The sequence below is a fragment of the Leuresthes tenuis genome, unplaced genomic scaffold, assembly GCF_036924035.1.
Source record: "Leuresthes tenuis unplaced genomic scaffold, fLeuTen1.0.hap1 SCAF_2, whole genome shotgun sequence".
Taxonomy (NCBI): Eukaryota; Metazoa; Chordata; class Actinopteri; order Atheriniformes; family Atherinopsidae; genus Leuresthes; species Leuresthes tenuis.
The window spans coordinates 35660672-35686783 of NW_027325356.1; the positions used below are offsets into that span (position 1 = coordinate 35660672).

A 26112-nucleotide genomic window follows, 5' to 3' on the forward strand; every position below is an offset into this window, starting at 1 on the left:
TGAGGTGAGGATAGAATCTTCGCGGGATCCATGCAGTGTGTGTGGCGAAAGAGGGGCATCCTGGACGGTTATACCACTGTAAGATATTTAAGAAGGCCAACCCAGCAGAGCGGAGGGCTCAGGTAAAAAGGACCAAACGCCTGCCCCAAATGCTTGGATCTACATGGGAGGGACGGTCTGTGCAATAAGAACTTCCTGTGTCGCAATGACGAATGCAAAAGAGGTGACGGCCCTCCTGATCACCACTTCTTCCTGTGCCTCAAATCACCAACCAAACAGGACACTGCTAGGGCGGAGACAAAGGACAAGAGGAGAGAGCCCTGTGGTCCTACCGAGGAACAAGAGGCTTTGTTTGCTGGTTTAGGCCTGACCTCGGAGCAACTAGAGGCTGTGCGTAAAGCTTGCACAAACAAGGTGTCCTCAACAATATGTGCTGGCAAAGATTTGATGGGAGAAAGTGGACAGAAGGAGTACCCAGTCCTCATGATGCTGGTGGAGGTCACGACCAAGAGAGGAGACTGGGTCGGAGCCCTAATCGATCTATCCTCTGATACTAACTATATCACTCACCAAGCAGCAGAGAGGCTTGGATTGGCAGGTGAGCCAATCACACTGGTTGTATACGGTGTAGGTGGTATGAAGGTGAGGGTTGAGACAAAGAGGTACTGTGTGAGCATAAAAGTAGCCACAAAAAGGGGGACATGGCGGCTCCATGAAATGCTCTGCTATGGTCTGGAGGAGATGGCCAGAGTGGAACATGCAGTGGACTTGGAGCGCCTGGAGAATTTCTTTCCTGGTGTTGTCAAACCAGGGGGACTGACCCGCCCGGAGAAAGTTGAGTTACTTATCAGTACCCGGGAAGGTCGCCTTGCCCCCCAGCGGATGATGAGGTGTGGTGATCTGGTATTGTGGGATGGTCCACTTGGAAAGACCATCAGTGGTGTGCACCCGGACCTCTTTGAGGATGTTGAGGTAACCACACGCCACTCATCAACCCACTTTGCATGCTCCATGAGGGCAGAGTCCAGGAGAGTCAAGGTCCTCCATAACTACTGCCCCGAGCTAAAGGGCAGCGCTGAGGTTGGAGCCACGGTTGCTTGCAATGCTGAGATTGTCAAGTTGCTGCAGTGGGACAGCTTTGGGGCCGCCTGTAACCCTATGTGTGGTGGTTGTCGTTGTGGAAAGTGCGCCCCTGGGGGAAAGGAGATGTCACTCGCTGACGAGCGAGAGTTAGAGATCATCAGAGGAGGTCTGACCTTCAAGCTGAGTGACAACCACAGCGACAGGCCCCACTGGGACGCCAGGTACCCCTGGAAAGAGAATCCCGCTACCCTGCCGAACAACCGCAAAGCTGTCAAGGCGGCGTTTCTGAGATCAGAGAAGCGCCTCGAGAGGGATCCGAAGTGGAAAGTGCGCCCCTGGGGGAAAGGAGATGTCACTCGCTGACGAGCGAGAGTTAGAGATCATCAGGGGAGGTCTGACCTTCAAGCTGAGTGACAACTACAGCGACAGGCCCCACTGGGACGCCAGGTACCCCTGGAAAGAGAATCCCGCTACCCTGCTGAACAACCGCAAAGCTGTCAAGGCGGCGTTTCTGAGATCAGAGAAGCGCCTCGAGAGGGATCCGAAGTGGAAGGAAGCTTACGCAAGGCAGGTGCATGACATGATATCCAGGGGGGCGGCAGTCAAGCTTTCCAGGGCTGTAATGGACAGTTGGAGCGGAGCTGTGTGGTGGGTGAACCACCTGACAGCACCCAACCCACACTCTGTCTCCACCCCGGTGAGGTTAGTCTGGGACAGCAGCCGTAAATTCAAGGGTGTTAGCCTAAATAGCATCCTGCTGAAGGGCCCAGACGTCTTGAACCCCATCCGGAAGGTCCTGCTCCGTTTCCGGGAGGGGGAGCACGCTGCGGTCGGCGATGTGTCCAAGATGTACAACTCAGTGTGGTTGGAGGATCAGGAAGTGCATGTCCATCGCTTCCTGTGGAGGGACTCTCCGGCAGATGACATCGGGGACTACGCTGTGGTAAGAGTGAACATGGGCGATAAGCCGGCTGGCTGTATTGCCCAGGTGGCCATGAGGGAGACTGCCAATCTGCCACAGTTTGCAGACAAAGTAGAAGAAAGACAGGTCATCGTAGAAAATGCCTACGTGGATGACATTCTGGTGTCCCACGATGACCCCAAAAGACTGAGCGAGATCCTTCAGGGGGTTGAGGCCATTCTTGCAACCGGGGGGTTTTACCTTAAGCCTTGGTTGCGGTCTGGTCAAAGTGGGAGGCAGGGTGGTGTTCCCTCCAAAACTGAGACTATCATGTTGCCCAACCAGTTACGCGACAAGGATAACAAGGCCCTGGGAGTGGGTTACCACGTGGGGGAGGACAAACTTTTCGTGATGGTGGCTGTTAATTTCTCTGCGAGGAGGAAATAGATGCGCACCGAGCTCAACCTCACCCTGGAAGACATAGATGAGAAGACACCGGATCCCCTTACCCGTCGTATGTTACTGAGCCAGGTAGCTGGACTTTATGACCCCCATGGTCTTGCGACGCCCCTGAAACAGAAAGGCGTCATTCTTGTCAGGAGGGTCTTTCAAGAGGCCGGAACTTTGACAAGGGATACGTGGGACAAGCCACTGTCTGGTGAGCTGCGCGGGAGAGCGATTGAACTCTTCAAAGAGAATGCTCAGCTGAGTATTATCACTTTCCCCAGGAGTATTACACCATCCGGCTGGCTGGGTAAACCCTGGGGGGTCACATTTTCCGATGGGAGTTGTGACTCTTACGGGGCGGTTCTCTACCTGCGCTGGGAGACTTCAGGGGGTGTTGTGACCCGGCTTGTGGAGTCAAAGGCTAAATTGACCCCCTTTGACCAGAAGGGCGACGCTGTTAAAGCGGAGATCTGCGGAGCCGTCTTTGCTGCCCGCCTGAAGGGATACATACTGACGCATGGGCGGTTGGAAGTGGGTAGGTGGTACCACTTTGTGGACAGCCAGACTGTGTTGGGAGCCATTCAACGGGACTGTTATGGGTTCCAAACTTTCTTTGCTAACCGTGTTGGTGAGATCCAGGAGGCCGGACCTATGATAGATTGGTGGTGGGTCCCCGGTCAGTACAACGTGGCCGATCTTGTCACGAGAGGGTGTTCCCCTGAACAGCTTGATGGTAACTCCTTATGGCAGAGAGGTCCCGAGTTCCTGACTAGGGCAGTGGAGGAATGGCCCATAAAGTCTGCAGCGGAGGTGGCCTCCGGTACCAGGGAGGTCGTGAGTAAGCTCCAAAGGAAAGCTTTCTCTGCCATCATTACAAGGGTGCAGAGGAAGAAGTTGTCTGCCTCAGGCAGTCCTACTGGTTCATATGCCATGGTTGAGGACGTGGCGGTCATGGGGCCTCCTGCGGTCGATAATAGGGGACCCACGCCAGATACTGTCACAGGGTCTTCATCAACAGCATCTTGCGCCTGCAGTATGAGAAGATTTTGGGGTTTGGCTCTTGTAGGACAGGTGAATCTTTTAAGGTTTGCTACTGTAACTAAACTCTGTGGGGCTGTGGGATACATCCGCAGAGCCGTGCACTTCTGGTTACTAGGTAGAAATCGAACCGACGAGCATGAACAGTGGGAGGCAGTACTCACAGTCCAGGAGCGAGAGGAGGCGTTCAAGGACTTATGCCTCGCTGCCCAGGCAGGTGTGACCTTCCCCACGACTACACTCAACCGTCTGGTTGTGAACAGGGACAGTGCTACGGGTCTCTTGTAACAACAAGACCCAGTCATTTGATACGGGAGGGTCTGGAGTTCCACTGGTCCCCTACAAGGAGCGGATCAGCACCCTCCTTGCAGAAGAAGCCCACCGTGCCAACCATGAAGGCGTTGCCGGTACCGTCCTTCGGATGAGGAAAAGAGCCTGGGTGGTGCAAGGCCCTAGAGTCGCTCGTAGAGTTGTGGACATGTGTATTCATTGTCGGAAGCGCAGAGCCAAATTATGTTCTCAAGTGATGAAAGATCTCCCTCATGTACGCACCGGGCCAGCAGCTCCCTTTGAGTACACAACGCTGGACCTGTTTGGTCCATACGTAATTAGGGATGTTGCGAGACGGCGCACAAATAAGAAGGTCTGGGGCGTAGTCTTTAGTTGTATGGCCTCTAGAGCGATCCATGTAGATGTGGTCGAGGATCTGTCGACCGAGGGCTTTCTCAAAACTTACCAGCGAATTTATGGCCCTAAGGGGTCATCCGAAAAAGCTCTGGTCTGACCGGGGCACCAACTTCGTGGGGGCCAAACCTGCACTGGAGGATCTCTACAGCTCTCTGGCGGGTGTCGATAAGGAGGAAATCCAAAGGAGAGCGGTTGTGACTGGGACTGACTGGGTGTGGGAGTTTAGTCCAGCAGACTCGCCGCATCGGAATGGGGCAGCGGAGGCAGCTGTCCGTGTGTTGAAGAGGTCGTTGAGCAGTGTTGGTGAGGAGGGTGATTTGACCGTCCTTGAGTTCCAAACCCTCCTCTACCTGGCCGCTAACCTTTCCAATGAGAGACCGATCGGAGCCAGGGCTCAGGTTCAGGAGGAGACTGTGGAGGTTGTGACACCAAACTCATTGTTATTGGGTCGTGCGGGTCCTAGAGGTGACACCCAAGGTTTTGAATTCCCTACCTACCCGTTCAGTCGTCTGCGAGCAGTTCAGGTGGAGGTGGACAAGTTTTGGGGAAATTGGAGCCAGCTGGCAGGACCTCATCTGTTTTTTAGACAAAAGTGGCATGCCCCAGCCAGGAATGTCGCCGTCGGAGACCTGGTATGGGTTGCAGACCAGAACGCCCTCCGGGGTCGTTTCAGGTTGGGTCGTGTCGAGGAGTTGTGTCCAGATGATAAGGGTGTTGTCCGAAATGTCAAGGTGAAGATTTGTCACAGCCTCCCCATCGGCCTGCCCCAAGTAAGGAAGGACAAGGAGCCGTGTCCTTCCACAATCCTACACAGGGACGTCAGGAGGCTGGTGGTGTTGCTGCCAGTAGAGGAGCAGGAGGGGCTTCGCTTACCCCCCTGAGTAGCTAAGTAGTACTGGGACTTTGAGCACTTGAATGCCGGACTCGAGCTGATTCTATTTGATTGAGCGGTTTTATGCTGTTTGTTTATTTTTTTCACCTGAGAGATTTTACATTGTTGTATTAAGGATAGTTATTGTGGCCTACTTGGTCAATGACAAGTAACCCAAGTGGGAGGTGTGAAGTTATCCCACATTTTGTGTAGTTTCATAGTCAACCTCCTGTGATAGCAACCCCGCCCCCTGTAGGTTATTTGGGGCGGATGTGTTAACCTTTCAGTTTCTCTTTTATATGGATACTTTTGTTTGACTGGTGAAGCTGAGCTGGTGAGTTCAGTTATATAAAATGTAACAAGTTATGTTGAATACTTGAAATATGTTTGTGTATGCGAATTATACGGTGGTTAATATGTTCGTGTCATTAATGTTGTGGTTTTGTGTATTTGTGTCGTTTCAGTTGATTACCTGGCTAACGGCACGTTTACTGTTAGCGAGTTAGCTAAGCATGTGTGGAACAGGAATGACTTAAGAAAAATAAAGCAACTGAAAGACAGTACTCGATGTCCAAGCTTGAGTGTGACACTGTTTCACCAGAATAAAACACCCTATACGGTGGGAGTTATTCAACTACTGTAGATAGTCGAGTAAAACCGTACATAAAGTATGTCTCTAAGTTTTATTCATATTCAATCAATTTGTCTTTTTTTTTTATTATCAGAATCAGAAATACTTTATTATTCCAGTACGATATAAGGGTCAAAGACGCGGCATGTCAATTCTGGTGTCCGAACCATATTTATAATATTAAAAAGACATAAAATTTTTAAAACACTACAGTTTGTTACTCAATTCTCCCCACTTTACTTATTTACATGAGCATTTACTTTAAGAAATTAAAATTTAAGGAGCTGTTTATCTCAAAAGTACAAAACTGTCCTTCCTGGATAACGTCCGGGCTTAAAATGTATGCACAAAAATATGCTAAAAATGTCAAAAATCCTAATTAAAGCATCAATTATGTACTGGGCATAATTGTGTTGATGTCTGTAATGACACCTACAAATATAGTAACAACTCTAAGATTATTTACATTTTTATTCAAGAACTACTTTTGTCCCTGCTTTTGAAGTCCCAAATGTCCTTCCTGGGTAACACACAAAGTGGCTACATATGCTCATATTTGGACATGGACTGTCATATTGCAAGGTGTTGCATCAGCCCTGAAGGACCCCCAAGACAGAGCAAAAGGTCAATAGGTCTCTCTTAAAATGTTGATATTTTACCTTTTCGGTCGGTCGTACATGACGTCCACAAATCATGTGTCTTTCTGGATAACGCTAGTAAAACATCTATAATTTTTTAATCTATTTCATGTCAAATATGACATTGATGTGTTGAAGATTAAGCTAATATTTTATTCAGTAGACCCAGTTAGTGCCTGATTATAAAGGAAATTTAGTTTTTTTGTCCTTCATGGATAACGATATGTCCTCCCTGGATAACAAAGATATTCTGTTACCCAGGACATGTCCTCTTTTATCCAGAATGGACATGTTTTTCAATTCAGATTTTTATCACTATCTGTAGCTTATTAGGCATTGATTTGATGTTGTAATGTTATATTAAACGATTAATGAGGAAATATTATGTATTTTTTAACTTTTATGACATTTTTTGTTATCTTTTTCAATGGTAACACCACAGGATATTTTCCGTTTCCTGTCTGTCTCAACTATGCTATCTAATGAATATCTTATATATATATACACATCTACATATACTGAGTTAATCTTTATGTTTTTCTAATAAAGTTTTAGTATAGCTTTTGATGTTTGAGGGTCAGTTTCGTCCTTGCAGATGCCACTGTCTAATAAAGAAAGGCAGAGACTTTTCAGGGCCAGGAAGAATGCTGACCCACAAGTTAGGGCTGAGTATCTTGAGAAAAAGAGAGAAAAGTATTGTGATTTAGTAATGAAGAGATTATGCAGATCAGTTCAAAATGATAATACGTTAGTTAAGCAATATGATGTGATGTGATGTTTATGGTAGGGTATATTTCTTCTGGACCATCGGCATCTTGGTAATTAATCAAACCTGTACACCATGTAATTTGTTTTATTTCTAGGTACTACAAAGATAAATCCAAATCTCAGCCCAAAACACCTATTCAGCTGATGACTCCTGCTGCTGCAAAAAAGAAAAGAGAACAATGGAGGAGTAATAAGAAGAGGGTTAGGGTTAGACTGAGACAGTCAAATAATTCAACCCAAATTTCATATTGTATTACAGTATTGTGTTTTTTGAGTTGAGGATACAATAACAACCCTTTTACTTACACTGTAAAAAAATAAGACATTTTCTATCTTTTTTTCTCTTTTTGGCACTAAATATTGTGTGACAAACAGGAACGAATGAAGCCATTTCACTATAAATGTCCAAATATATTACATAATTCTGATAAAAATGGGGTTTTCTGAGAAGTAATTATTTGTTGAGCTCTAACTGTAATTATACAAAAACTTTTGAATACCAACAATGATAGAAATTTTAATTAATTTTGAAAACCATTTACGTTACCCAGGAAGGACATTTTCCATGGGAGAAATCATATAATTCACTGAAAAATGTTTATTGCACTCTTAAAACAAATTCCTGTTGTTGAGTGATATACAAAACACCCTAATAATGATAGAAAGTAACTTAATGGGTATTTTTAGCCAATTACATTTTTTTCCATTTGTAACATCCTTATTCGTCTTTGACCCATAAATAGTGTATAGTATATGCACAGAAACTGTTCTCAGAGGGATAAGTTGAAAAGTCTCAAGGCCACAGGCGGGAAAGATTTCCTGTGGCGCTCTGTGGTGCACTTTGAGAGTCTTTGGCTCAAGGTGCTCCTGTGTCTGACCAGCACGTTGCAGAGTCATTGACTTGGATGCTGCTTAACTTTGACAGCATCCTTCTCTCTGACACCACCTCCAGAGAGTCAAACTCCAACCCCACAACATTGCTGGCCCTTTGGATCAGTCTGTTTTTTCCTTTTATGATATACAACGTTTAACGAGTGATGATAATGACAGTGGTACAAAGGAGCAATGATGGTAATACCTACCAGCAAGACAGCCACACATTGTGTGAAAACAGCAAGGTTCAGACATGTCTGCCTGGAGTCAGAGTTAATGAGAATTTCCATTGACGTGTCTCATTGCCATTTTTTCTTTATTCTTTTTCCTTTTTTTTGGCATGACACTAATTTCTAGCACAGTAGACCTGTAAATTCTAAGTTCGTTAAATCATTAAATTCTACACATCACTGTTATGCACTGTAAAAAAATAAAATGCTCCTACTCTTATAGTGAGAATATGGTTTAATGAGTGACTCAGTCTGGAACAATGTGTTTCTGAGTATTCTAATCCATAACAGTTACTACGAGCAATTCCAGCACACCAAAAGAAACCTTAGACCTCACAGAGTTACTCATTTGTAACTCAATGTGCATATTCCTTCTGAGACACAGGGTGAAATATGAACGGTGTCTTTGATTTGAGACAACTAAAAGCTGAGATGAAACAAACAAACATTTATGGTAACTTTCAACAAATTCTAACTCGTGAAATTCACCAAGCCCACTCCACAGCAGCATGTATGGGCGTTTTGTTTAGCAAATGTGTCAAAAGATTGCACCTAAATTAGAACTGAATTTTTAACACTGTGTGGGAGTTTTTAATTTCATTAGCCAATCTTTGAGTTCAAATAGCAAAATAACACCAGAAAAACACTTTTCTCTGTACTTTCGTGTACAGTTGTTTCAGACCAAAACAGTCAAATACACCTTAATACATGTCTATTGTTTTCAACAAAATCACTAAACGTAATCAATTGTTCTCGGCGTAAGATGATGTTATGCTGTTGAAAGAGGCATTCATTAAGTGTTGGCGACTTACCGACGGGACACAAAATGCTTCTATAGTTCTGTCAGTATGTCTCACCTTGCAACAGAGAGGTTGCTGTTGTAACAGTCTCTGGTACACCATCCTTGCTGTAAATTGATTGAAGGAACTCTGGAACGCAGTCATTTTCATCAACAATTACAACTCGCACCTGAGAAGGAAGCGAGGAAGAGAAAGGCAAAGATTGAGAGATGAAGAGAGATGAGAGAAAGCAACAGAACAGAAAGGTGAGGGACAGTAAAATGGCATTAAGTCTAATTTCCATCAAATATTTTTCATTCAAGTGTGGTATTTAAAAAAACAAAACATCTCAGTGCCACAAAATCTTAAGAAGGCAAAAGAGTTTGATAACGTGAGAGTATTGAGTCTGTTTACGTACTGAGGACCCCTCTGACAACATAAAATGAGATCCTGCTCTGCTACTACGAGCTGCATGTGCAAAACCTGGCCAGAAAACCTGCCCAGTGGAAATACAGCAGATTAAAAGCCACGAAGGGAAAGTGTTATGACATTTTTCAAGATGGGATTACTTCCACAGGCACAATTCAAAATTGGTTTTCTTTACATCCATACTGATTTTCATCTGCACTAACCAAAAGGAAGTTTCATCCCAACCAGCTCCGAAGGCAAGCCTTGACCCTGATCCCTTTGGTTTACTTCCCAATCCTCAGAGAGGAAGCTGATAAAGATTTGTACTCTGGTAGAGAATGCCATGCAGTGCAGTTTCTCTGAGCTAACAAAGGAACTGTACAACCCCCTCCCCCCACACACACACACACACACACACCACACACATGCACACACACACACACAGATTGAGACTCACTGGCAAACTCACAGAAATTACCTCAGGGAGTTGAAATGAAAATTTTATTTTGTTGTCTGTTGGTCCGAAGCTGATCTTTGCTGAAGGATTAACGGATATTACAGAATTTCATCTTACCTACCCAAAACCTAATACCAGTGGCATTTACAAACCATTCAGTGAATGTGTGTGGTGTGGTGTGGGTGTCTGTGTGTCTGTGTGTGGGCTTTTTGAGTAGAGAAAGGAAGGGGGAGACATGCACACAAATGCACCTGTTATTTCTTGAAAGTCCCCAAATATGCGTTTCTACAACTGTCTATGTTTGATTAGTAAAAGTGAGCCATTGAATCACACATACAGACACAGATGTTCCACTTGAAAAGACATCATGTTCCCTCATCAACTAAAATCCAGCTAACCGTCCACTGCGCACCATCTATTATGTGTACTAAGGAGTGTTCTTGCTGGGGCTGGGTGGTAAATCAATGTTATCATTTATAGATACTTTTTCTTCAGTATAGCTGTGTACATTTTTTTATAATTCCTCTCTCGTTCTACCCCTACTTTTTGGATCTACTAACAAATTGTAACTGCAAGCTCACTCTCTCGTCTCATTGTCAATGTCATTCCTCCTTAGCACATCTAAATTCTCCAGACCAGCAAACTGCCAAAACTTTTGCCTTCATAAGGTTGTCAAATTTGATGATGGTCAGTTAATCAAGTGCATTTGATTAGGAGCACCAGGCTGCTACTCACCCTCAGAGTAAATTACAGAAGCAATAAAAACATTTTTTTTTCTCCCAAAACCTGGCTTAGTTGGCCTGGTTAAATAAATAATGAAACTGTACAATGTGTGTTGCTGTTAAGCTATTAAACTGTGCGAGTTTAATACCTGGTAAAGAACCAGATGACAGTTTTTTTTGTTTAAGACCTTAAGACCTTAAGACTTTCATTTTCAAAACTTTAGATTATTCAGTCATTCATATGATATCCATAAGGTATAGCAATACAATGCACCCCTCAATTCCAAAACAAGAAAAAAAGAGGAAAAAAAAAGAAAAAAGGTGGTAATTGTTTTCGTATGCTCTAAATTCTCAGCAGATGTGCCACATGTGGAAATGCCTGCAACTTTCTATCTATTTGGACACAATATTCTGGATACAGTTAAAAGTACTTTTGAAAGTATTCAGTAAACTTTGTGGAAAAAACTCTTATGAATTGTTATGAAATGTAAGATTCTTCAAATCTTTAGTAAAAAAAACAAAAAACAAAAACAAGATTGATTACATGGAAATCTTGTTAATCAAAGCAACAGAAAAGCTGCAAGCAAATGCAACTCCACGATGCATTTAGGGGCTACGCCACTTTTTACACCGCTTTTCCCCGCAGTCAAAAACTAATTTCTGGCCGATAATGTCACGGTGTAAAAAGAAGACAAAAGAGAGCACTTTTTACTTGGTTTACTTGATTTGTCAACACACTTTAGCCCCTTTCAAATAAATCCCTCACATCTCAAAGTAAATATGCAGAAATCTAAAAGTCTCTCCTTCTCTCATAAAATCAATTTAAATATTTCATAGGTTTTCAAAGCAAATGAAACAAAAGCTGAAGGTAAAGCAAAAGAAAAGAAAACAATGACGCCAGGATGAACTGAAGGAGGATCTGCAACCAACTCACCTGACTGTGGATATATCATGGAGAGTTGACCTTGATAAAGTCAATTAATTGTACTTATGCATGTGGATGTTCAGTACCAGAATACATACACACAACAAGCGTACACATTTTCATGTATTTTAAGGATGACATGCATGCATGTCCTGCTTATGTGTACTCACCATGTACGTACATGTTTATCCCTTTGGCATTTGAAGGCTTTAATCACATGAGTATATGTGTGTCTACTTCTCCACCCACAGTACCACCAAACAAAAGACTTACACAATTGCAATCCATTACACACACACTTTTAGGGGGAAGTTGTACTCATCACAGATAGATGCATATACATTCAAACATGTAAATAATCACTCAAACATACTGTATATTTGAGCACCTTGTGAAGTGAACGACCGATTTGGATTTTTCATTGGCTGACAGCAGTGATCTCTGAATAGCAAATAATCAGATCTGTCTGTCACTCGTGTCATTTTGCATCCCCACTAATATGTATGTGCATGTCACAATATGAAAATATATGTGCCTATAAGACAGCAAAAGTCAATATGCATTCTGTGTCCACCTTTCCACCACTTTTGCAAAGTAGTGCTGAAAAATTAATCTCTCTGCACAATTAAAGACTGCTAATTAAACTTGACTACTCCAGCCCTCTTTTATTCCCTGGAAGATTGTTGTCCGCGGGCTGGGAAGCACCTGGTTCAGCTCTTTTGAGCTGAAAGATTCTCAGAGCTCCCCTCTTTTCTGGTAAAATGTTGATAGTTCGGCAAGCTATATGAGGGTACAATATGTGTGTGTACAAGGTAGAGGAAAACCAAGATTATAAGAGAAGAGAGGAGAAGTCAACTGTAATAAAGCAAGATGAGCTCAAACACACACATACCGAACGTGCATATAGCACACACTCGAAAAGCTGCAGGCAGGTCTCAGGCTGGTTAGGTAACTAATGGTGCCGATGAGCCATCACTCTTGGAATGAGAAACTTGGAAACTACCAGCAAATTAAAGTCATGCTTGGTGAGTCCAGTGCAACCAAAGACAACGCCCCTGTTCACCATTTTGACAGCAGGCTACAGATTTATTTTACAGCAGATTAAATTCGTAAGCAAAGAATCACAATAACACTGATTGAACTTGTCACCTTGTTTCTGAGGCCCTCTGTTAGAAAATATTTATTATTGTAACCCATTTTACAGTCAGTATATCAAATCACAGCACAGCTGAATTCTATAACAGCTTACAACAAACAAAATATGTACTTCAAAATTTAATGTATTCTGCTGTTTTCAGTGTGTGGCTCCAATTTTTTATGAACGCTTCTGAGGGCAAATGCCAGGGTAAGAGAACAGGTTTGAGCCACAGCCGATTAAAAGTGACGAACTTTAGAGGATAATGCAAATAGCAACTTTTTTACTGAGACCATCACAAATAATGTTTGATACACCTCACCATGTATTTTGGCTCAGTTGTTGTTGCATATAAGAGTATTCATTGAATAATAATAAGAAGAAGAAGAAGAAAAAAAGATCTTCAGACCTGTGTTTACACTGCAGTTAGCAAAAAACTGGGCTCTTTAAAATAAATGAAAAAGGAACCAGTAATGGACAGATTAAAATAAAAAATATGAGAAAATTAGGGCTAAAGAATCTGGAGTTATCTGAAGTGTGTCTTGTTTACACTTTTGACAGGTTAGACAAAGCGTCTTAATTAAATGTTGTACTGCAAACAGAATCCCACATAGTGACCCTTAATGTTACTTTTATTATCTTTAGATTCAACAGTCTGAGACAGTGCATATTTAATCCTGAATCTGTTTTTATCCTGCTAAATTTGGAAATCAGCCTTCAGCTGTGTTTTCAGTGTTTTCTTCCCACATGAACGCATCAATGGAAGTCGCGGACTGCTGCACATTTGCCTTTCTTGAAGGAGTTACTGTGGAATTCTATCCAGACAGTCCATAGCAAACCTTCTTTGCACTTAAGCAAATCATTAATTTTACATATCCTATGTTGCTTTTGGCCCTTTAGGATGTGCAGTTATTGGTTAAACAACATGTCGTAGGGTTCAGTACTATTTCCTGGTCTAAACACTGAAAAGGTAACTATATTTCTAAGGAGCAGAAACACTGAAATAAAACCAGAACTTTTCCATGACATGTATATTTTCCTTCTTCTTTGTTTTTACTAGATATTATTCCCAGAGGTTTGATGAGATATGTTAGAAAAACTAAAATACTATAGGCATCCCAGTTAGCACAGGACAAAGAGGGTACAGGAAATGCATGAATGAATAAATGTCAGTTAGCTGCAGCCAGCAAGCAAACACGTTAGCAATAAAAGCTGGTGCACCTTCTAGCTGAGTATCAAAGCTACTGCAAATGAATCCATCAAGCCATAGCTGGTTAACCTGCTGCATATTGACTTCACAGCCTCCCAACACCATAATCAATCCCCAGCAATCGTTGTATATCTGCACATGTAAGATTTTGCAGAATAATCTGGCTATCTATCTCAAAAGGACTCTTCGCTAACAGGACCCTCTGTGTCATGTACCTGTGCTGATATGACCACTCCAACTCCAGCTCACTCTAACCTGACACTATTGCCATGCTTGAAGCAGAATGGGAAGCCAGCAACTAAAACCTTTGATGACAGTTTATGAGTTAAGTTGACAGGAGTTGATGACAGTTCCAACAGCTCTGCGAGGGAGAGAATGATCTCCAGTTCTTTCCATCTGGCTCAGCAGCAAAACCACCGTTGCCTAAAACTAGAGCAAGCAACGTGAGACAAGTGAGGCACCACTCCAGCTAGCCTGTCCCATCTGTCTTTAGGGTTAGTGAAAACAAGTTGCTGGCAAACTATGGATTCCTTGGCTTGACAAGGAATATGAAAGAAAAGTGCTGCCAAAGCCAAAACAGCAGCATTACAACCTTCTCCAATTCATTCTCATTGACCTTGCTTGAAAGGTGAATTGCTTGAACGATTATTTGCTCTGAATCCCCTCAAAGAAAGGTCAGTATTTGGTTGTGAGGATATTTAGCCTAAAGGTATATAGATCCTACCACTATTTGAGTCCTTGCTTGCATACAGCCAGCGGCTGGTATGACCTCCCTATAAACAAACTTTGCAAGAAGGGCTACAGCCCTCCCTTGCTAAGGATTACAAATTTGTTGAAATAACAATAATAAGGGCCCGCAATGCCACCTAACTACTACTAGAATATCAGTCAGAGTTTTTGGATCAAGTTGCCCCAGACAGTGTGATATCAGATAAGTTCCACATTGTGGCTGACCAATGGCTGCACTTCAGCAGATTAGAAGGTATGCAGAGACCTGGGAGTCATGTCAGCTGCCCCAGTCAAATCCCCCAGCTTGCTGCCTCTGTGGGCCCAGGTTAATCAAAGATTATGGTTCAGAAAACCCTTTAACCAAGAGGCAAATCAGGGAGACCAGCAAGCTCCCTCAGCCTCACAGGGTTTTTTTTAGAAATGTGATATGTTCCCTGAGCCCATACAGAGCAAGAAATACTTCTCAAATGTTGTGTCACCAGAATCTAGTTTCATGCTACACTCAGACAAACTGCTGGAAGTGAGCCATAATAAGACAAAAATTCAATCAGTTTTATCAAGGACATTAGGGGGGTATAATTTTCAATAGAAGACAAAAAAATAAATAAATAAGAAATACGTAAATTATTTTGCATGGTGATAATTCTACACAAAAGTAAATTAGCTATTCAGTTCTTAAAAATAGTGATGATAAATAAATATCTTTCAATGAATTTGAGTGCATCTCTATCATATCTTCAAAAAATTCAAGATTATAGAAACTGTCCCGTTTCACCTCTCTGCTATGCCATAGCTGCACTCTCTAATCAGCCTCTTCCAGCCCACCTGGGTGCTGCCTAATTGCTCACCTGTTCATAGCTCTACTTAAGCTCTCTCCACTCTCTGCGTCCCTGCCAGATTATCATCAGCCATATGCCAAGTGAAATCCAACATTCTATCTACATCCCCAAATTATTCTTCCTGCCTTGCCCACGACGGACTTCTCTGACCTCACTGGAATTCTGGATATCGACCCACGCTCTGTCTTTGGACCACCGACCCTTGTGTTAAGTACCTGACATCTGCCTACCTGTGTTTTGACCATTGCTTCGTTTTGACCCTGCCTCTGGACTCATTATCTTCTCTCCTTCCCTCAAGTTGTGGCTGCAACCCCAAAACTCTCTACCCACCACTAATCATCAACCCTCAGTACAAATAAAACTGTTTTCTCTAAAACTACTCCTGTGTGTGGATGAATTTCCGGGTCCTCTCTGTTTCCCGTTACATGAAACAACTAAGCCAAACGTTTTTTTTTTTAAAGTAGACTTTTTATATCTTTGATATCTTATCTAATGAGAAGTCCTCCATATCTTAAATAGTGAATAACTCACACATACTGTATGCTTACAGTCGTCATATGAAAGGAATTTGCATAATTAAATTTTTTCCTAAAGCCAAGCAAACAAAATCAAAAGGCATAATTTCAAGAAAATTCAATGAAGTATAGGATAAATTAGGTTGGTTAGCAAAAACAGGAAAACAAGAGCACATACAAACTACTTGATGTCCTCTGTCTGACTATCTTTCTGTCTTTTCTCCTTCTCTACACTGGCTTCTTGTTCTCTGTAGAGAGGAGCAGTTGAGGGCAGATCAGTTCAGCAGGACATGTTTTAGCCTCGGGCCACACTAATGATGGAAACCAGACCAGATGTTTCAACGCCTGCAGCTTTCAGCCTCTGTTCTATCTCACTTCTTGACAACACGAGTGAGTCATAGGGAGTCCCAGAGCAGTCATTCTACCCAGACAAGTCTATTAGGGTTTCACTGAAGTCAATGGTTGCACTTTTAAAAGTGAACATATACAGTTGCCTTTTTTTTCAGGCAGAAAGCGGAGTGCTGTTAACCCTGCATAATTACAAATGTATTATAGAAACAGTGAGTGAAGAGGGCACTGAAATATTCTTTTATCCCCTCAGTAGACTTCAACATTTTATATTTGATTGGATTCTAGATTAGTGCAGGATAATTCCCATTTTCCATTGTATTGTTTTTAAGAAAATAAACTAAAATGCCATTAAGAACATCTGAAACTCACTTTTTAGTCATTTCTGGGTGAGCATCTGGTATACAGCTGTACTATATCGCAAGATATATTGTATAATGAAGAACACTGCAATTAACTATTGTTTTTCTATTGTCATTCTCCTTCTAGACTGTATTTCACACATCCCATATCCTCCCACTCCACTTTCCAAAGATGGAGCCTCAACAGAAGCCCACCACCAGCGTCTTTCCTATCATCCATCATGTTACATTCCGCCTTGATACAGCACTGGAATCTAATTCCTAAACTTTCTTCCGATTATGTGTACCACAAACTTTTATTACAGATATTTGTACACTGATAATTTAGTGTCAACCTTTCATTTGATCTGTCCTTGAAACTGAAATGCTCTTATTTTGCTGTTTACGAGGCATTGCCAGCATTCAGCCTTTAAGCTTTGGGTTCATAGCCACCAGCCGATAGCAATTTACAAAGTGTAGGGGAAGAAGCCGGTATTTGATATAACACAGCATATAATGCAACTGTCATAAAGAAGAGGACATTTATTGACATTCAAGAAAATGTGACAATCAGCAAAAGTTAATCTCTAAATGTGAGGTTATAGAGGCAATCAAGCATTGTAGAGAACAAGGGGACACCAAATACGAATGCTACTCATAAAAAAGGAGCAGAGGGTATGTTCCTTCTCAAAGGAAGCAACCACCAAATCCTGTAAAGGAAATCCACTAATAATGTCTCTACCATCTCCATGCAATATTTCATATTGAATGCAACATATCACTTTAACATCTGCGTGATTCTGCATATTTATTCACTGACTTAAAGTAACATTGCTTTCACAATACAGCACACCCTCCCACACTTGGACAACCCTCTCTCAAGTAAGAGGTCTATTTGTCTGTTTGCTCTGTGTCAGTATATGTGCATCTCTAAAGCTTGGCTGACTGGAGGTAACCACTGTGAAACAGCTGGCAGATGAAGTGCTTAGTTCTCATGCGCCCTTTTACTCTCCCTCCTCAGTTTGCTCAGACAGTCTGCTGGTCTCTGGCACTTTGAGGCTGGAACGAAAAGTCTGAATGTTGAGCTTACAAACAATAGCCAACCCCCGTGATTTATAACATCAAGCTGAAGATTTTAATACCCTTTTAAAAAAATCTAATAAACTAGCAGGGCACACAGAGAGCAACATCCACAAAAGCTAATGCCCAATGTTGTGACACAAACGGATCTGAAACTGCAACAATATCTAATGTTTTTTTTTTTTTTTTTGCTTTTATCATTTAGAACTTTTTGACCAAGCTTTTAAAAAAAAAATTTAAAAAAATCAGCCACAGAGATCTTATGTTGTCTCCCTAACTGATAGAATCTCATGTCTCCACCAAGAAGAGCTTATTCTGGAGGCCTCTAAGCAGGCGACTACTTTAACGGCTATGTTTGATATAATATGATATCCATTCATCTAAACCTACCAGTTTTTACGCAATCTAAAAGCAAATTTAGTACACTGACATTTAAGAATAATATGAGATTTTGAAACCATGTGTGAAAGTTCTCTTATGTATCATAACTGCTCACAGCAATTAAGGAACTGACTTACAACTAAGTCAATGCACCATGTTTACAATGTCAGCCAAATATGTGTCAGTAACTTGAGATCCAGTAGATAAAAGGCAGCCATACAGCCTGCAAAACAAGCTAAATTATATTTTTCTGTTGGTAGTAGACCTAAAAGGATTCGAAAATCTGTCGTACATTAACTTCAGTACTGAGTACAGACTTTGTAAGAGTTGTTGAAGCAACCTTGTCGTGTCCTTAATGTTTGCAGCATCAAAACCAACCAGTGCATTTGGCAGTGGGAATGTGACTTGGAATTCAGATCAAACACACAAACCTCTGCTGCACTGCTCAGGCTTTCCTGGCCTTCGCTGGCTCGCACCAGCAGCAAGTAGCGATGTTGGTCACTCTCGTAGTCGATAGAGCGGGTCAGGCTGATTTCACCCATCTCTGCTGAAATTGAGAAGAGACTGCTGGGGTTGATGAGGAGGCTGTAGGTGATTGGTTTCTCCTGGAAGGATACAGCACGTGTCACCAAGAAGCTGGGGAGACATGGAGAAAAAAAAAGCATACAGTAAGTGTGCAATACTTGTAATGGGATTTCTGTAGATGAGTACACAATATTAAAGAGACATTTTCCAAATATAATTTGATATTAGCGGTGTACAGAGGAATTACCTGCAGTGTCTCTCTCCTGTGTGTGTGGCTCAAGAAAATTAAGTGGAGCCGTGGCATTCAGCCATTAAAAAGCTAAACTATGAGCTACTGTCTCAATATACAGTTAGACCAGTTTTCCCTGCACCAGCACATCTGATTCAAATAAATGGGTCGTCCAAAAGGCCTGACCCATTCATTTGAATCAGGTGTGCTGGAGCAGGCAAACATGGAAAACATGCAGGGGCACTGTGCCTTGAGGACCAGGATTGGGAAACACTGAATCAGACAATTAGAAAAATTGTGATACACTTTTACCAATGAAATCAGCATAAAAAAAAGGGATGTCCATTTTACTGGTTTATCAGATAGAGTGGGATAAAGCCAACAGTATGACTTCCATTAGAACTGAAGGTTTTTGTATGTGTGTGTGTGTGTGTGATTGTGTGTCTGTATCATTCCAGGATACAATTAGCACAGCTTAACAGTGAATGCTGTTAGTGATGGCTTCTCTCAATCCTGAGCTAAGCAGACTGGAGCAACAAATATATATTTTTTTGTTAATGCAGCATCTAACAAAACCTGAAAAGTTTTCAGTAATAAGAACAGCCGGGTGACTGGTTCTGCCAGGTTCCTGGGCCTCAGTGGGCTACTGCTTACGATAGGAGAGCCTGATTAGATCATGTGCAGCTGCTGAGTTAATCAACTCCACCTTGCATTGCTCGCTGAACTAACGTGCCCCACCTCTGCAGCTGAGCAAAAGCACACTCCACCACCACATGTTGATTGTTAGCACTTTTAATTTGTGTTCCTGAGTAATTCTATAGATTTAGCCACATATATGTCAATGGAAAGCCGAAGTCGGAAAAGTCACTATCACCATCAACAAACAAGGGAAAATTAAACCTGAATCTTTTCTAATCATTTAATCTTGGTTTTGCACCAGTCTGCAAAAATTATAAAAAGGGAACCAATATCAATGTGTATAGATGGTATCAATAGATAGTATCAGCCATGATAAAATCCCTTGTCACTGTCTTAAAGTGGTGAGAACCATTTTCTGACAGACAGACACTAAAGATAGAACTGCAATCAACTAGGATGTCGTACATTTTTTGAATAACAACCCTATAACTATAAAAGGCAGATGCTCCCTGTGCATTCTTCAGCTGAATGATGGAGCCCAATAAAACGTTTAACAATGTAAAACTGTTGGATTATTCTTCCATATGTCTGATTTCAGGGAGGGCATCTTTCTTCATCTGGCAATCCAAGTAAGTCTGCTGTGCAATCTGACATGTATCTCCACATGCATCCTCACCAAATCGTTGCTTGTTGGACCAATGTACATCACATCTGGCTGTGTTGCATTCAGGCCCCGTTACGTTTTCCAAATAATAATCTGTTGCTGTTCTAGTGTCTCTTTCCTGGAGATACGCAAACTATTTGTGACCACTGCGTTAATTTCAAGATTGCTTGATATGTATGTAAATACACAAATGGCATTAATTTTAACCACACACATATCTAACAAAACTGGTTTCTGTTTGTCAATACTTAGTTAATGCACTACAGATAAAATCCTAATTTCATGATAGCAACATCTCTAAATTGTCCGTAGGAGTGAGTGTGAGTGTGCATGGTTGTTTGTCTCGTTTGTCTCTATGTGGCCCTGTGATGGACTGGTGACCTGTCCAGGGTGTACCCCGCCTTTCGCCCAATGACTGCTGGGATAGGCTCCAGCCCACCCGCTACCCGACTGACGGATTGACGGTATAGGAAATGGATGGATGGATGATAGTAACATTGCCTGTAACATCTACAACGACATTAAAAATTATGTTAAGTTGGAGCCCCATTCACACCAGAGGCTGTTAGATCTTCTGTCGGGAATCTCTCTGATAAAAATACAGAAGATTGCTAAATTACTCAATTCTTTTAAGAAGCTCTATCATTTTGCTGCATATACACATGGGCTAAATGTGTCACTGTTGAAATAAATTCAGGAGTCTGTATAACAAAGATCTATACTCACAGACAGACACCTAAATAAATGCATGTATCTTGTATGGCTATAATAAATTTGTATGTTAGGAACTGAGGCAATGAACATTATCAGGCTGTCATTTAGCAGATTCTTTTTATACCAAGGGACTTACAAGTGAGAAAAAGCATTCAAGCATTAAGTGCTAAATCTATTTCAGTCTACATAAATGATAGAGTATGAGTACAGAACAGGGGTACAGAACAGAACAGAACTTACAGAACAGTACAGAGGTGAAAGGTAAATACAGGTTAGATGTGTTAGAAGAGTTAGAAGAGGAGTTCTCAGATGAGAGAACATATAAAAGTGATGTCAGTTTGAATGTCAAGGTAGACAGGCAACGTGTGGGAGATTTTTGTAAATGTGCACAGATGTGAGTCGGAGGCAGATAAAGCGCTGGCCATGCATGTTTAGAATAGAAAATCATTACATGTGTGTAACTTACTGCTGTCCTTCAGGGGTGTTTTCTGGTATGGCAATGGTGAAGGAAGCGTTGTTAAATTGTGGCGGCCGGGCTCCAGCAACCACAGAGACGACAGCAGGGGCACTACGACTACCTAGCCGGTCGGCAGCCACCACTGTCAGCAGGTATTCCCTGTCCCGCTGCAGAGGAAGGCCTGTAGTTCGGACCTGGCCACTCTTCCTGTCCACTTCAAAGCGCCCATCACCGCCTGCAGATAATTTGATGATCAAAATACAGGAAAAAAACACAAAAGAAAAGAAAGAAAAGACATCAAAATAACAATGACTAGATAAACCAGTGTAACTTACTGGAGGTGTGGGTTCAGATTAATGTTTTATATCTGTAGTTTGGAACAGGTTCCAAACATGAAAACAATTTTTTTTTAAATCACTTTTCATGAAAGCATGAGCACTAATTAAAAAAAAAAAGGTGTTGCGAGTGTATGTACTTCACATATATTTCTGTGCACACAAGTATTTTCACAGTTTTATCTGCTATAGTGAGGTATAAATTAAATATATGTTCTGAGCTAACAGCCTCTGTTACTGTTTACCAAAGAAGCCAATTTTGTTAACAAATGTCTCTTTTTTACCTCCAAGGGAGAGTCCCTTTTGTTGTTCTTGTTTACATTGCTATGTCTAGTAATTCATGGTTAATTATTCCAGGGAGTGTATTGTTATAACCCCTGAAGGGTCATAATAGTATACATTTGTTTGGTAGTGGAAGAAAAAAGTGTTTGTGTACATGTGTAAAATGAAAATACTTTAAAACTGGCAGTCAGACCAGTTGTTTACATTTTTCCCTCTGTATAGACACATAGTTTTAGACATGAATCTACACAGAGCTTAAAGGGGAACTCCGGTATTTTTAAACCTAGACCTTATTTCTGGCATGAAATACTCACCGAGAACAGTTTGGCGAAAGTCGGCGTCCTTCGTAAGATATTTAGATAACTCGCGATCAGCGTATATCCATATAATGGAGTGAACAGGGCAGGGATGATGCAGCCTCTAAATAAGGCTTTATCTGTCTTTATTACACCAATACTTCAAGATGAATGAATGAACAAACGTGTACTATAGCTCTGTTAGCGCATCGCTACAGTTATGTGGCTACTTGCGCTTAAGGGAGAGCTAACGGAGGGATTTCTACACAGGCACTGGGACCACTTCATCCACACGCCCCCCTGGATTAGTTTATTTACTCCTTTCTCTGTGACAGTTGGCTAACTTCACACAGAGTTTGCTACTGCCAGTTTTGTGCAACATGGCAGGATATTTATCAAATTTTGACAATGTGAACGACGACTTTGAGTAAGATGGACGTTCTTACCTGAGTGAATGAGCTGTGCTGCAGCCATGCGTGTCGGTGTGTCATGATCTGACTTGGTCTGGAGGTGTATTTTGAGTTTCAGGCTGGGTGAGCAGGTTTACTGGGCCGGTTACCTGGGTGGAGTCTGGTGGCTCCTGCTGACACACCTGTGGCACATCTACCAAAATCAAGAGCCCTTCTTAAGGAGCAGCAGGAGCACCAGTCTTCGCCAGATTGTTTTGCTATCTCTGTGGTAACTTGGCCAGCTCTATCCTGAGTGTTTCCAGTTCTAAAGGAATATATTATTAACCTTACCTTGTCTCCTCGTCCCAGCCTCAGTTCTGCCTCGTCCTCCTGAGTCTTATGGATTCCCTTGTTCTCTTCGCATTCCTCATATCTCTCGGCCCTCTGGATCTGCCTCAACCCCTGCCTGCTCACCCACCGCTACTCTGGACTACCTCTCCCTCCTGCCGCAGTTTCCTCAGACCAAAGTAAGGCAATCTCACCATACTGTTTGGGACATTCTTCCACTTGGATTTTCATACTCGTCAACCTGTCGTCACCAAGTGCTCCAGCCGCTCCGGACCCTTGTGATACCTGTTTTCTCCAGCGTTACCCCAGGACACAGATTCAGCACCTTTTCTAGTCTCCCTTTGTGTAAAATAAACTCTCTTTGAATTTGAATCTGCTATTGAGTCCTATCTGTGTTTTGGCAGTCACCCTGTGACACGATGAAGTCGTCCCAGTAGAGGTGTGTGTAGAATTCCCTCCGTTAGCTCTCCTATAGCTGCAAGTAGCCACATAACAGTAGTTATGTGCTAACAAAGCTATAGTACACGTTCGTTCATATATTTGTCTTAAAGTATTGGTGATATAAAGACAAATAATGCCTTATTTAGAAGCTGCATCGTCCCTGCCCTGTTCACTCCATTATATGGATATACGTCGATCGCGAGTTATCTAAATATCTGACGAAGGATGCCGACTTTCGCCAAACTGTTCTCGGTGAGTAGATGAACATATTTCATGCCAGAAATAAGGTCTAGGTTTAAAAAGGTGTTCCCCTTTAATGCATGTGGCACCAGGTTGGGTCAGATTTACCATGCTGTTTATCCAATTTTATATATTTAGTTTAATCTATCATGTGCAACACACAAGTGGATCTAACAAGACATTGCCATGATCAGGAATACTGATAAGATGATAAAAGGACAGAAAGATTGAAGTCTGTCTCATGACATACTCCACCTGTCACAACCATTTTCCCAGATAGCATACACAGTGCAAAACAAATTCAAAACTGATAACATTGTGCAACAGGAGGAGACTGACAGCTCTGTTTTTGTCAGCAATACCTGCTAATACTGAACCATTTGCTGCATTAAACAAGCCAACCTGCAACTTCCTCATTTTGGAAGCTAACAATAATCAAATTCTACAAAATATGCCAACTTGTTTTTTTTCTCATACTGTAGGACAAATTAAGATGAGCAAAAACTTGCATCTATTGTACAACTATGAAAATAAATATACATATAAATATATATATAATTTATTTAGCTGCATAAATGACAAAAACAAATGCAAATGGCAAACAGGTTTATTAAAACTCAGAAAATATACAGCACTTTCATGCAGAAATATGTCTAAAATTATGTTGCAATAATAAAAACCAAACTTGGCATTGGTTATTCATCTTAAGTGTGTGCACCTCTCCCAAGCAAGCTTTGCTCCGGGTTGAAGATAACTAACGTATTTTCCGCACCATAAGGCGCACCTAAAAGCCTTAATTTTTTCATAAAAAACGGGCATGTGCCATGTAATCCGGTGCACTTTATGTGTGCGCCGGATTCCAAAATCTGTCACGAATATCGCCATTTTGAATTTGCCGCGGAGAGTAGCGAGCACTCATCGGGGCCTTAAGTATGTGGCTGAGAAGTGCAAAACACTTTTACAATTAAAAAAAAAAAAAAAAAAAAAAAAAACACATTAACAAATAATAATGATAATAAAAAAAAGACATTTAAGAAACATTACATTTTAGGAAACAAATTCATATAAAAAAACTTACAATTTGTAAAAGTGTTTTTTTAACCGTAAATGTGTTTTGCACTTCTCAGCCACCGTACCGCCACGTTCACTTTTGCCGCACCTCTTCGCTCTCGTACATTGGAAATTAATGGCAACTGGCCACTTCCGTCGCTCACTTTGCGTTTGGTGTGAATCCAGAGTTAGACGGATCCCAGCCATTCACTCTGAATGGGGCGAAGATTGTATGGAGCTCGTACTTAGCGATTGAATCGTGTCATCATTAATGCTTTTGCCCATGTCTCAGTGAGTGCCTGTTCTTCAGTCTGAGATGGGTGATGCAGACCAATGTGTAGTTTATAAGTGTAAAAATGACCGACAATGTTGTCCTTGACCATCGGACCATTTCCCGCTGACACAGGGACGTAATACATACACTTTTACTCTAGACACCAACATCAATGTCTATGTCATTCTTTCTTGTCAGTTTATACTCATGCATCTTCAGGAGGAAAATTGGAAGATCATCTTCAGGCACAGAATATCATTACATGGCAGACAATAAGAAAAGCAATTATTGCATAGTGGAGAAAAGAATGGTTTCAAGGCAGAAAATTGCATGTGTATAAAATACTGGAACTGCAGCTGCTTATTTCAAGTAACAAAGACTTGACGAGATTTGACCGTGTCTCACTGGAAATATTAGGACTGATGTTAGCCATCCTGACCACTATGTCACACTAATTAAACCTGAAAAGTTATTCACCGATTGCTTGTAAATATTCTGTGCTTCAAAGTCTAGAGCTAAAAAAAATGTCTGACATGTCAAAGCTTTAAATTTAAAATACTGTTTTAAACTATTGCAAGCATTTTGATTTGACATAGCAGAAGGGCTTCATTTTTGAACATGCAGGACATAAAGAGAAACAACCTACCATCTGAGAGAAAGTACTCCACTTCGCCATTGTTGCCTTCGTCCCCATCCTGAGCGTAGAGTTTGTACACCAACGAACCAGCAGGAGCATCAGGTAAAACCACCGCAAGGTAGGGAGCAGGAACCATGTGCCACTCTGGGATGTTATCATTTACATCAGTCACAGTCAACTCCACTCTGACCAAGTACCACTCTGATCCTGGGAAGCAAAGGAAAGAAGAGGGACATTTTTAGAGGGTTGATTGTGCTGGCTGACAAACAAATTAAAGCTTTTTATGGGGGAAGGGGAGTAAACGTAAATATAAGGAGCACCCTCATTTTAATACAGCCTATTCTGTTTCATCTGATTAAAATTTGAATATTTTAAAACTTTTATTGTCATTATATGTGGCATACAGTGACATTGCAAGTGCTACACTATTTTTAAAATCATAAATATCTCCCAATCAATAGTTTCTACCTTACTCTGCCAGCAGCAGTCCATTGCTGCTGAGCTGAGGTGTTTTGCTTGTTCTAACAGAGGAATATAACTAAACACTCTAATGTGC

At 41.8% G+C, this 26112-nt stretch overlaps 1 protein-coding gene across 1 annotated transcript in view; it reads right to left on the reverse strand.

Moving 5' to 3' along the window:
* LOC140302177 (neural-cadherin-like) overlaps positions 1–25740 on the reverse strand; it is a 216499-nt gene extending 190759 nt beyond the window's left edge. The window contains exons 1-4 of the mRNA XM_072380982.1: positions 25566–25740; positions 21274–21499; positions 18468–18672; positions 9025–9136 (exon numbers count right to left, since the gene is read on the reverse strand). Coding sequence (XP_072237083.1) covers positions 9025–9136; positions 18468–18672; positions 21274–21499; positions 25566–25692 — 670 coding nt within the window. The 5' untranslated portion in view covers positions 25693–25740. The remainder of the gene's footprint in view (positions 1–9024; positions 9137–18467; positions 18673–21273; positions 21500–25565) is intronic.
* Positions 25741–26112: the final 372 nt, after the last annotated feature.